Below are 13,789 nucleotides of genomic sequence, written 5' to 3'. Positions count from 1 at the left end.
ATTCAGTCATGTATACCGACTGGTAATACTAAGTTACCTCTCTTAGCCCTGATTCTTGATTCTGAGGGAGAAATGGGATCAGCTATTTTCCTACATTTTTAAGTAAGGACCAATAATACGATAGATTTTTATGGACTGATCTTTGAGCCTGTGTTGGTTTTCCTACATCTTGATCAGGCTCATTGCATTGCAGAAAACAGCTGGTGATGGTCAGAAATCTCCAAAGCATCTGTATAGCCAGGAAAGAGCAAACAAGCCACTACTTAAGATGACTCTTACAGTTCAGTCACTGCTTTGGGGAAGGCTTTGTCCCATGAACAGAACAGTACAGGGCTTTGCATGCAAACTGCTTCCTGCGTATGTACGTCCCCTGCTGTGTGGTAGCACATATTGGATAGATGTAGATGGCTAGGAACCATACGTTCACAAATACTTTGTCATGGTTTAGGTTTGGTCCCAGCACTGATACGTATATTTCTAACAGGCAGAGCTGTGAAGTATGTACTGTGAATGATTTATACTTGTTTTTACAAGTTTTGCTCTTCTTTTCCTGTCACAAATTATTGCACTGTATTCCTGGTGCATCTGGCAGCCAGATAGCATTGCAGTAGGAGGTGAAGTGACTCCTATAATTTATACATCACTGCAAGTGCCCTATTTAATGCCCTTCATGGAATTCGTTGTGCAAGGAGCTGAAACAAAGAAAAACAAAATTACAGTTAGTTCATAAGGCTACTGTGTTCATTATGGCTCGAGACATAAAGGGAATATTTGTGCCTCAGTCCAATTATCCTGTAGTTCTATATGCGTTTCCAGTACTAGAAAGATTGCTGGGTTGTCTTGAATCAGCCTTTTAAAATGCTTAGCTGAAATACATATAGATGTGTCTGTATGAGCTACTACAGGATGAAAATTATGCTTTGTTTACAAAGTTTCTAAATGTTAGCCCAGACCATGTCTATACATAACAGAACTGAAGGGCTTCAGATATAGGTTAATTTTCCTGTAACTGAAGTTAAAACAGTTATTAACATTATTTAATTTTTTTATAAATCATAAAGCCCCCGCAAAACAACAGGAAGAAAATGTTGCATTTTTCAAAATTATTTTATTGTGAACTGAACCAAGTTTTTGTCAATAGACTGAGCTTTTAGTGTCTGTCACTGTGAATTACAAATATGGCACTTCTCATTGAATTGGATCAAAAATAATTTTTTCCTAAATTATCTAAGAAAAAGGGGTTTAAAATTATGTTTAATCCATTGTACCAACACTGATCTCTACTCTTTTCCAGCTTTGCCATTGAAGCATTGGAAAATTGAGTAGAATTGTAGCTTTCCAGCCAGTCCTAAGGATTTTCATATATTCATGGTGTTGGGAAGAGCTGAAAATAATAGCATATGCTGAAAGGAAGGATTTTCTTTCACTCTAATAAATAGTTTTTCAATAGTTTAGAGAATTCTGACTCCTCAAATGCATTCTGTGTAATTTTGGTGGTTGTGGTGGTGTTCAAACTCTTATACATCCTTTCTTTCTGTAACCTCAACTGGTACAGGAGATTTGTGACCAACATGAAATTATTTTAAAGTTTATTTTTTGAGCACACTTTAAGACAAAATGCAGTGATTGTTAGCTAAACATGCCTTTTAAATGTGAACAATTAAGTAGATACTCCTTGCCAAACACATGTAATTCAAAGACAGGTTTAATATGTAGCCTGGAGGTGATGGCACAGGCTAATGCTTTCTAGAATGTATTAATTGCAGTCACAGTGATACAAACATATCAGAAGGCAAGAACATGGAAGGAAACTGGGGAGGTGGCTTTTTTCCTGAACATGATAGTTTTCTATCAATGTAATATCAGCAGTAAGAAATATCGACATCAGGTTGCTATGAATCTTACAAAGCTCTCTGTTAACTTGCACAAGACCTTTTCCACTGTTGTGTAAATGATGAACAATTTTCCTTGTGTGTGAACTTTGAGGGGGAATTGATATTCTACTCATATTCTTGCTAAAGTTGGACATTCTCACTTCTGTAATGTGTGTAAGAATGGCAAATATGCATGGTGTAAATAATGGAGTTGTTATTTGTATGGCAATACCTAAAGCTCTACTTCATGCTTCAGACATATGCAGACAACAGTTCTTGTTCAGAGAAATTCATTAAGTGACAATTACTAGTACTGCTGTTATGTGTTCAGTGGTTTGGAGTTAGGCATCTCCATAGCATAGATAAAATGGCAGTGTTTCTAGCAGTTTGAAGAAAGTTACTCGTTTTATAAACAGTAATTCAGGAAAAATGGAACATTACTCAATGCTCCTGAAGGAGTGGCCCATGAAAGAAGGCTCTGTTATTTTCCTTTTTTTTAAAGATGTAAAACACTGCTTGTGATTCTGTTCTGAAGGTATTTATAGGCAAAGCTGCGATACCAGGACTGGGATGTGAATGCAGAGAAGCAAACCAGGCACTCCACATTGTTCATTCACAAACTCATGTGCATGATATGTGTCATACCCACTGATTTCAGTGAAACTCCCTAGATTTTTCAGTGCTTCTCTGGATCATGGACAATAAAATGCCCATGAATATCGTGTCATTTTATTCAGGTGTAGAAGTGATACGTTAAGTCAAACAGAGGCAAGTGTACAATTGCTGCTTGAGATAATGTGACTGATAGGAAGTGAATGGAGACCAGGTTAGAGCTAAGGGTTACAGCTCTGTGGGCAGGGCTGGAGGAGAGCAGGAAGTCTACTCTCATTCAGCACACACTGAGGTGCAGGAATATGGTCTTGTTTCATTGTTGAGGCTATCTGGGGAAAATCACTTGTCTTGCAATCCATTTAATATTCATCCTCTCTTGTTTTCTCTCTCCATCCGCAGGAGTATATGCATATGCCCTTGAGGGCTTACTGTCCTGACTTTTCCTAGAAATATTTGCAGAAAATGCTGTTGCTTGTATATAAGCAGTTACTTGACCTATCCTTTTTGCTACTCCCAGATAAAGAACCTGCCTTACAGACCATTCCAGCATTAACCAGAGAGACATATATCCAGAATGACTCAAAAAAAACCAAAGAAAGAAATCCAACAAAGTACAAAATTGCTGAATAAGGTGTTTACATAGACCTTAAAGAATTAATTGACTGCTAATGCAGCAGCTTTGTCAAACAAACAAACAAACAAATTAAATTGGATATATGACCATGCTGTCTTAAACAAAGCACTGCTGATTTTCAGGACTGGTATTCAAGATTTTCAATAACAACTAATTAAGCCGCAGTATCTGTGCATGTATCCCTATCATGAAAATAGGGTTTAGGCAGTTGTAAATCTTTTGTGATTCTTCATTGTTAGCCATAGAAATAAAGATGTGTGTGCTTTGACAGCCTTCCCTATGAGATAGTTCTGCCATTTTCAAAAAAGGTGTAGATCTTTTTAGAGTCAAATCAAGAATCACTTAACTGATTATCAGGGTGGAAAATACGAAAAATACACATTGTATTGTTCATTTTTAAAATACCAAGTCAGATCTTACGTGTTATGTGGCCCGTGCTGATCATGCCAGTTGAAAGTTTCTGAACTCCAACAGGGAAAAATCTCTATTTTGTCTTCTAAAGTATGGTCTTTCCAATTTGGGATAGAAGCACAATACACTAGTGAAGTGTAAGAAAACCATCACTGACCTGTCCTAATCTTCATCATGAGAAAGGAATTTGGTTTTAAGGTTATTTTGTAAACATTAGATTTCCTGAAACCAATTAAATAAAGCCAAATAAAGATTATGTGGACTCTTAAAACATTTTTCATGGGTGGATTTCACACACTGACAGTTGTTGAAAAATGCAGAAAATAAGTAAATTAGTAATTGCAAAACTGAGGTTTTCAGAAACACTTAAGTGATTTGCTGACTTTTGAGTGAGACTTTTGTCTGATTAAATACGGAATTTTGGAAAGGCAGAGGATTTGCTTGCGCAAGGGTTAAGTAAATAGCTGACTGAATCTGGCATAGGTTCTGTTAATTTTCATGTCAGTCTGCTTAAAAATCCTAGGTTAAAGTGTATAATCCTAAAAATTGGTCTTTTGAATCAAGCTTACACTTAGAATCAAGACTGCACATAGATTGTTGATATAAATAAATCATAGAATGAATTGGGCTGGAAGGGACCCCCAAAGGTCATCTAGTCCAACCCCCCTGCAGTAAGCAGGGACATCTTTAGCTAGATCAGGTTGCCCAGAGCCCCATGAAGCCTGATCTTGCCTCCAGGGATGGGGCCTCCACCACCTCTCTGGGCAAACTGTTCCAGTGCTTAACCACCATTATGGTAAAGAACTTCTTCCTAATATCTGATCTAAATCTACCCTTTTCTGGATTAAAATCATTGCCTCTGATCCTATCACTACGTGCCCTTGTAAACAGTCCCTCCCCATCTCTCCTTCAGGCCCCCTTCAGGTACTGGAAGGCCGCTATAAGGTGTCCCCAGAGCCTTCTCTTCTCCAGGCTGAACAACCCCAACTCTCTCAGCCTGTCTTCATAGGGGGGTGCTCCAGCCCCCTGATCATCTTTGTGGCCCTCCCCTGGACCTGCTCCAACAGGTCCATGTCTTTCTTGTAATGAGGGCTCCAGAGCTGGATGCAGCACTCCAGGTGTGGTCTCACCAGAGCAGAGGGGCAGAATCACCTCTCTTGATCTGCTGGCCACTCTAGTTTGTTCGAAATTAGACAATGTGCTTCTGGTGCCTTGATTAATACAAGCCCATTGTTTTCCTTGAGCTACACTTCATTCTGGTTTGATTTGCCACATCTAGTGCATATATTTTCTTGCATACTGTATTGTGGACACTAGCAATACTGAAACTACTTCTTGTCACTTCGAAATGCATATGCATTGAATTTCCTTTTTTTTTTGTGGAAAAAAACTTTTTCCTTGGGACTTATATATCAAGTTTTTCTTTTATGGACATGATAGAAGAAGAAAGACAATATTTTGCAAAGGTATGAAAAAGTTTATAGCCAAAATACTGGCCTGAACTAACATTGCATTGCTTAACTTCTATGCCAAGGCTTTCTCAGACCAAATTTGAACAATGTGTTGTTAAATCTGGTCTTCAAAATTCTGTAGGAAATTTGCTTTACCTCCACTACTATTTGGAGGAAGGACCAGACAGAAGATTGGGACTCTCAGGCATCCCCTAGCAAACAGGGAAAATAGTTTTGCTGAGGAAGTGGGAAGCTGGCTGGACTACATGCAGGATACGGGGCAGAGGGCAGTGCTTTGCCTCTCTGAGTTAAATGACACAGGGCACTGTCTATTCTGGCACTCTCCAACTCAGTTTTTCTGCATTCAAGCAGGGGAATTACAGGTGTGCAAGCAAACCATTGTCCTTCTAGCTAACCATTTGCAATACCTGATAAGTTCAATCAATATGGTGTTACAAAGTAGTTGGTGTATGCCAGCTGCAGCTTATCAACTGATAACCACATTAACAGACTGCTGGCAGTAAGCATGGTTGCTTACCCCGCTTCCAGATAAAGCAGATAAGGGCAAGCAGTAAACTTTTTGGTGGTGTTTTCTAGCAACCAATACAGTGTGAATTTTCAGTATCTCTTGCATACCTAGTAGGACTTGCTGCTGATTTTCAGCCACTTGCTAACACCTAATTTAAACCTCTGCAGAAGCATTGGGGGTTTTTAGTGTGTGACTAGTCATTTGACAGTCTGCAAAGTGGCAGGTGAATGCCGACAAGTTTGAGAACTAGGTATTCTCTAAGGATATTACTCATAAATGGAAGCAGGTAAGTTCAAGGCAAAAGTAATCTATAATGAGGTTGCATGTACCTGAAGTAGTCTAACCCTAGGGTATCTCCTTCTAACTATATAAAGACCTGAACGAAACCTTGTTCTGCTCTGTTGACGTGCTATTCTGGCCCATAGGTTTCAAAATCAGCGGTTCTCCTGAGGTTAAGAGCGATGGTCTAGATTTGGGACTTTGACAGTTTAAATGTAAGCTGACTTAAACAGTAGATTCTGATCTAGATACAGCACATGTTGTGAACATACCCTTAAAAAAGTTACAGAAAAGGGATAAAAGCAGCAAGAACATATTCCAAAATAAGACAAATCTTTGTAGATATCTCAAACTTTTTTGCTTGTCCTACCATCAGAGATACCAGGATTGTTTTATAAAGCATGATAAGAGAAGCAAAGAAAAACAAGGTGGTGTTACTCATTTTAATAATTTTATCATGAGAAAAAGAACATTAATTATGTTGGGTGTAATTTATGTCAATCCTGAAGTCCATTTATCTTTTTCTTCCCACCCCTGGAGAAGCATATAAGGTCTTAACAGCAATACAATCTAGGCTGAACAAGTGTAGCTGTACCTGCAAGTTGTATCCAAACCTTTCTTTAGCAGGTATAGTTTGGTGTTTGTAGGAGTCACATTTCCAATGGGTGTGCATGTATATTCTGGATATCTTGAAAGCCTGGCCCCTTCTTTTTCCAGGCACATTATCAAGTTTGTCAGTAATGGATCTGACTTGATGACAGTATTTAGAGCAAATTGAATGCAGCGTGCTTTCAGCTCCAGCAGTCAAGCCGTATGTATAATGTTTGTGGCACAGACATTTATCTCTTCATGTAGTAGCTGCTTAGTGAAGGAAGACATTCAGGGAATCACCCACAGTTGTAAAGATGAATGTGGGTGTCTGCACCTGCATCTCATTTCATGAGCATAATCATTCCTTGCTCTGCAGGCCAAACCATGAGATTCCTCGCTCTTTACAACTACATTTTGCATTCTCTTACAGAAATCTTATTCCTAGATTACGTGGTTTGGAGGTTTTTTGCTTTTTTAAAAATGAAATAATGATAAAAATAGCAATAAATGGAACCCTAGTCCTGTGAAGCTCAGTAGCAAAGCTTTTGATAAGTTCAGTAGGGCTCGAATGTCACTGTCACTAACACTGTAAGCTATTGGTACAATGAAGCCAATCTTAGAGTTATCTGCCAGCAAAAATTTGTTTCCAATGTCCCCACCCTTTTCTTGATGTAACACAGGTGTTCATCTGAGTTTTCAGGGAGCTAGAGCTGCAGGCAAATAACTGAGCAGAAGTTATTTGTTTAGCTGTCTGAACAGGTTCCCCACGATTACAGCAGCTTAGCTGTATCTTGAAAACATGTTATCAGTAGTGTAATATTCATGTTTTGTCTTCCTTATGTTGTCTTATTTGCAAAAGCATTTAATATTTTTCCCATTTAGCAATACTTCAATTTAAAATCTAGACTACCCAGTGACTCTGCTGATCAGTCAAAATTTCTGAAGCAAGGTAACAAATTACCAAAGATTTCCCAGAACACACACAAAAAATGGGGTAAATTACTTCATGTAGAAAAGAAAGAAGCAGAGGTGCAAAGATGAATGACAAATGTAGAAGTAGCGGGAGGCAGGATCAACAGCTGAACTTGTAAAAGGAGAAAGGATCCACATTCAGAGGGAAGGAATACTAAAAGAGGAGCAATACAACTGAAAATGTTAAAATATACTAATAAAAAGGGTAAGAGCACAAGGATGAAGACTGCTAAAAACATCAAGTGATATATTGGCTTATATTTTCCATTTTGGCTAAAATTAAATTTAGTTTTGTGGAAAACATTTTCAAAATAGCTTCTTATTAAACTGTGTGAAATATTCCCCTCAGCTCTGCAGAGCATATTAACTTACAAAACCCATTGATCTGGTATACTCTTATCAATTGGCACTGTGCTACCAAGTAACCTGTCTCCTTTTAGACTTAGGTTGACATTTAAAAAAGGCTGAGACAACCCTTCCACCTCTCAATCACAGGAAAATAAATGTTACTTGCAAAACCTACAGTCCTAAGGAGTTGGTAGGATTTGTAAATGATTTGAAGTAATATATGGCAAATCATTGCACTTGGAAATAAGCGTTCTGTTCTGCGCAGAGACAATGTTTAGCTTCTCAGCAAAATAACCTTTTTCACGGAGGATGGTGTTTCACTGCTAGACTATTTTTATGACTCTCTAAGTTAGTTAACGTCACTGTAGAGGTATTTTAATGCACTACATCTTTCCTTCTGAGACTCTTCAAAATTTCACTTTATAGGAATTAAAGAGGGTTTGTGCACCAAAGAGTAGAACAGATACCTTAATAATTCTTTCTTAAACACATTTGAAAGTAGGTTATTGTCTTGTTCTGCCAAACTCAGTAAGCGTCTGACAGATTTCTTAGAACAAATGCAACGGCATGAGTTCGAGACGGCAAATGTAGCCACTCTGCTCATAAGCACCACACCTCTCCACCACATCACAGTGTGTTGTGTGTGCAGGTCTCAGCTCCTATTCTCGTTGAATCATGATGCCATTATGATCGTGGAGCATAGAGTGTGTGTTCGGCAACGCAGCTAGTTTTGTGGTACATCTCTCACTCGGATTAGATCATGGCTTTGGATATAGACTATTCCAAGTCTGATGAAAGTTTGTCACTGAGCTATAGCAGCCACATATGGAACCACCTCACACTCCTTCCCTCCTATGGCAGCTCAGTCATTGATCAACATGCCCTGGGAGCCAGTTCTTGCCTCCCCTCAAGAGCCACTTGAGGCTGGGTAGGAAGGGAGCAGGCAGCGATACCCCTGTAATCAGAACAGACTGGGTTTGACCTCAGTCTTTTGTGCAAGTTCACAGCAGATCCTTATCCTGGTTTTGCAACTGGACTGCATCTATCCCACTGGTTCAGCAGAGGAAGCGCTGAGGTTTGTTTTTCAGACTTATTTGTTGTAATGAGACGTTGAAATTGCAGTGAGCTCAGAAACAGGTTCACCAGAATCCAACAATGCTACAGAAAGCCGACCACAAACAGATCTACAATGATAGCACACAGAGTGAAAATTAATATGTGTCCTGTAAATAATTGCCTTCATGCCTCATTGCAAATGCAGTAGTTAAACATTCTTGTCTTGTAATTTCCTATTCACAGTTTGAGGGAAGGTGTAAACGTAAAGAAAACAGGTTTGGGGTCCTTTTGTTGGGTTTTTTTGTTTTGTTTTCAAGTCTGCTAATTTCAATTCACGAACACCATGGGAGCCTGCAATTCCAATTTTCTTTTCACAGTATTAATAAAAACTGGGCACTGAAAATAGTCAGATTTTTCCCTCTAAATTTTAAACCACTTAGAAATACAGTCAAGAATAATAACTTTCTAATCCATTATTACACAATATAAAACTGTGTTCAATTGCTATTATTTCATGCAATGTTTTTCATAAGTGGTAGAAGAGGCTTTTAAAAATCAGTCTCTTCTAAGCTGGTCTGTGAGGCAATCCAAAAAGGCTGGTTGTATGCTGTTGAGAGGAAGAGTTCTGCACCAGAGAAGTTGTTTTAAGAAGGGATCATTGCACCACAAGTTGACTCTTATTTCCTCTTACTGTTATAGCATATAATATACGTATAGGATAGTTACAGTCTTTATGAATCTCTCTTGTTCCTAATGAAATCATCCTCAAGTTATTATAGATTGTTTCAGGATTTTTTGGAGACGATTTTTGATTCTTAAAAATCCGGGTCATTTTTATGACATTTAATCTTAACATTGACCTATAAGGTAGTTCGCTTCTTATTTACAATAAGAAGCTTTATCTGGGATGAACTTAATGTCTTTTTGGTGCTGCAGACACTAACAGAGACTGCAGGGGATTAGCAGACAAGGTTACCCGTAGACATACCTCTGCTGCTGTGCCAGGAGCCAATGACTGCCTTGTTCAGCTACCAAGATGCTGGGAAGAAAAGTGCATCATGTGTTTCTTAAAGAGCTGGGGAACAAAAAGCAAGATTTCTGTAACCTTGTAATCTTCACTTGCTCTCCATTAAGGTCATCTGCTATGCCTTGCAATAGTCCCTGCCTTGCAGGGGAAAATCCAGGTAAATTCCCCTTGGGTACTCCAGCTGTAGTCAAATAAAGGTCCTACTTAAATAGAAGGCAGCTGTTTCAGCAATGTTGTGGATGGTGATTTGTTTATTTACACAGATTTCAAAAGAAGCGTAGACTGGCCTGTTCCCAGTGGCCTTTTTCTCCCTGTCTCAGAATAGGACACTTTTTAGCATGGGCTCCATTAGCCTTTCCTTCCTAAAATGCTCACAGACAAACCCATGTGCTTTGTAAAACTTTCCTCTTATTTCTTCCTCCTTTGTTTGAAGGTAGAAGAGGCTTTTGCCTTGAGAGGCCCTGCTAGGTTAAAGGTGTATTTTAATGTAAATGGAAGAAAAATAGCAAAAAGTCATTTCCCTTGCTGAACTGCTCCTTTTACGGAAGTCCAAACAAATGTAACAACAGATGCTTCGAAAATGTTGTAAGTTTAAATAACATTAATGTCGTGGTTGAATATTCCTCAGACAGATGGGATAAATGAGATAATTGTGAAAACATTCTTAAAAATAAAAGGATCCCATCAGGTGAAAGGCAGGAGTTTAGGTAACATTGAAAAATATTCCTTACATGTTTTTTTAGGTTGAAATATTAAAAGAACATTTTGCTGTGCTCAAGCTGTTAGGTGTCATTTAGTAGACATTAATTGTAAAGTTAGTTGATGGCATTTGGCCCAAATGTCTGTATTTTAAAGGGAAAGAGCAGCTGTTAGTGCATCAGGTATTGACAGAGTTTATTCAGTTGCTTCTGTTAGTTCTCAGGCAGAAATTAATTTCCTGAAATCACATACAATAAGATAAGACTTTGTCTCATTTTCATTCACTATGGAAATACTCAGGAGTCTTTATTCTGCAACGATGCATTGTCTCTTGTAAAATAATAAATGACACCCTATGTGTAAAAGATTTTCCATTTTCTGCAATAGCTACAATGAAGAAACAGAACCCAAAACAGTCGATGACTACTTTGGGACAGACCACATTTCTTAGTAGGGTGGCATCTACCCTGAAATGAGGAAAAATCTTAGAGCCTTCTGAAGCAAAATTTCAAGATTCCTTGTGTAGTCATAGAAAATACCAATTGTACCAAGTCATAACGACTAAGAACTTTCAGATGGGAGGAAAAAGAAAAGAAGTTAAAATACTGTTTGACACGAATGACAGTTTTCTTGCATCTTACTGTGGTGCCTCTGTTCTTTCAGCCAAATAAAATGTCACCTTCTTTAAACCCACGTGGGATAACTGCCAGGAAATGGTGTTTCAACAGTAAGAACACAAATCACCAATAAATAAGTGATGTGTAATACCAAGGTGGGGAAGGAATGTAGTTCTTTTGGGGGTTTGTGGCTTTTTTGCTGTGTTTTATTATTCATAGACAATTGTAGATGTTTGTAGCTGGTGGCTGCTTTTAATTCTGGTTGTCCAAACTTGTTGCAATTTTTTTGACCAGTGTTGATAGTTTGAGTGGCATTACCTTTAATGTAGGATCCTTAAAATTATTATCTTCCTATTATGTCAGTACAGTGCAAAAAAGACACTGGGGCATAGTGTGCTTTCATGCACCTTGAGCAAGACCCTTTTCTAATACATTTCAATAAAATGCTAGTAGTAGGCAAGGCCTGATAAAGCTAACTTTATGAATATATTGTAAAACTAGTGTTTAATAATACCTATAGTTGACATTCATATTTTACTGACTGCATTTTTAGTGATGTATAATTATTTAAAATGCAGGTTCTATAAGCCAGCCTGGATGCTTAATGAGGGAGTTCTTCACTGCTCGGTAGGAAACCCTGGTTCACTGACTGCTCTTTTCTTGCTTCTGAGCTTAGCCAAGGCTGGCAGCGCTGAGGGTACACAGCCTCCTAAACAGGAGGAGTTTAGAAATGCTGGTACAATCAGAGGAATATTGCACAGACCCAGGTCACAACATTTTTGTCCATGACACTTGCTAAGAAGAAGATCCATCTCAGCTATTGCTACTTAAAGCAATTCCATACAAAGGTCTGCCTCCCATCCTTCTGCAAAATGCAATAAAGGCAGGCGATCATCATAAGCATTGTGTGCGCTGTGAACGTTTAACCTAGAAATTCCTCCTGGAGTTAGGCTTTCATTCCACATGGCTGTGCAAGGGAACAAAATGTGCCAGACAACACAATAGTTCCTATCAAGAAGACTTTACAGTCTGAAGACATAGGTCAGTTCAGTTCATATCACAACTGAAAAGACCAGAGTCTGGCCTGAGAGGTGGGTTATTAGAAGGCTGAGCCCTTGCTCTGTGAAGTTTGAGAGTTTTTTTCTGGGCATAAAGTGTTGCTTGAAGGAATGTCTGGTACGGACATCAGTGACGAAAAGAGGGAATGAGAGAAGTTGAGTGAAAAAGTGGTGTAAAGTGTAGACATTGGAAAAGAGAAGGTAGTGTTGGGTAGCTCTCTAAAAGTAATAAAAGTAAATATAATTAAAAAAAAAATATTAGGAGTAAAGGAGAAATTGAGGAGCTTGCTGAGGGAAGTCTATGGGATAGCTGAGGATACCTTATTTGTAGCCAACTTATTGCCTGCTATCATTTCTTATGAGGGAGAATTTTGATTTTTTTCCCCTATTCTGTTTAGTAGTCTGTCTTATCATTACTGTCTTCTCAGTAAGTACTATAGTGACACTTTTTGCATTTTACAGGAGAGAAAGAGAGAGGGAAGGAGTGGGAGAGAGAGATCCTTTCCTCCCAGATGTTCATGTTCTGGCATTTAAATTGTAGCACGCCTGTTATTTCAGATTATTTAGGCATTCTTTGCTTAATAACAGCATTTGGAGAATTTATACCTTTGAAGGCTAAAATGAGATTTTCCTTGCTGTCCTTTTCCTTGTTTAAAAGCCTGTTTACTTGTGCTGACAGACATGAAAATGGAATGGGCTGCAAACCTAAACGTTGACGGCACTTCAGGACATGGTTTAGTGGGCATGGTGTTGTTGGGCTGGAGGTCTTTTCCAACCTTAATGATTCTGTTTTCAGATGGGTAGAGTAGGGCACATTGATAGGCAGTCCTGACCTCGTGAGTACATTTAGAGTGATGCATGTTTGTAGCAGGTAGATATGATGAACTCCTCAACGTGCAAACTCAATAATAACCTCTCCCTTATTTCATTATCTACCTACAGCAAATCCTACCAGGGCAGGAGGAGGAAGGGAGTACCCTGGCTCATCTGAGGTGATTCGTGAATCCAGCAGCACGACAGGGATGGTAGTTGGGATCGTGGCAGCAGCAGCACTGTGTATCCTCATTCTCCTGTATGCTATGTACAAGTACAGGAATCGAGACGAAGGATCGTATCACGTAGATGAGAGTCGAAACTACATCAGTAACTCAGCACAATCCAATGGGGCTGTGATCAAGGAAAAACAGCCCAACAGCGCTAAAAGTTCCAACAAAAACAAGAAAAATAAGGATAAGGAGTACTATGTCTGATCTCAACATCTAAAAGAACGCTTGTATAGAAATAGTCTTCATTTTATCTGAGACATAATACAAACTTATTTACTTTACTTTTTATGAAGCACATTCAAAAACAAACAAACAAAAAAGACAGGGAATGCAATCAGAAAGGAAAGACTGTTTTTAAAAACAAGCATTTCATGCTCTTGTTTTTCAGAAACAGGAGCTGATAAATTCCCTAACATCCACAGTGTTTTCATTTACTCTGCCTGTCTTTATGTTGCTGGAACATTTCTGAAAGACAATGATGACACCACGCATTCATAAAGCAAGGAGTATTACTACAACATCAAGGCACAATATGAAACAAAACAAATTAAAAAAACAAAACAGGAAAAAAAAAGAAAAAAGAAG

The 13,789-nt window shown here is 38.5% G+C and overlaps 1 protein-coding gene across 25 annotated transcripts in view; it reads left to right on the top strand.

The window, feature by feature from the left end:
• Positions 1–13,408, top strand: part of NRXN1 (neurexin 1) — a 719,965-nt gene extending 706,557 nt beyond the window's left edge. For all 25 annotated transcript variants that reach the window (XM_086460706.1, XM_086460705.1, XM_086460703.1 and 22 more), the window contains one exon: positions 13,101–13,408. In XM_086460706.1, coding sequence (XP_086316832.1) covers positions 13,101–13,408 — 308 coding nt within the window. The remainder of the gene's footprint in view (positions 1–13,100) is intronic.
• The last annotated feature ends 381 nt before the right edge of the window (positions 13,409–13,789 follow it).

The sequence above is a fragment of the Leptosomus discolor genome, chromosome 2 (assembly GCF_034619465.1).
Source record: "Leptosomus discolor isolate bLepDis1 chromosome 2, bLepDis1.hap2, whole genome shotgun sequence".
Lineage (NCBI taxonomy): Eukaryota > Metazoa > Chordata > Aves > Leptosomiformes > Leptosomidae > Leptosomus > Leptosomus discolor.
The sequence above is the reverse complement of the archived record's forward strand: the minus strand, read 5'-3'. Positions and strand labels throughout refer to the sequence as shown.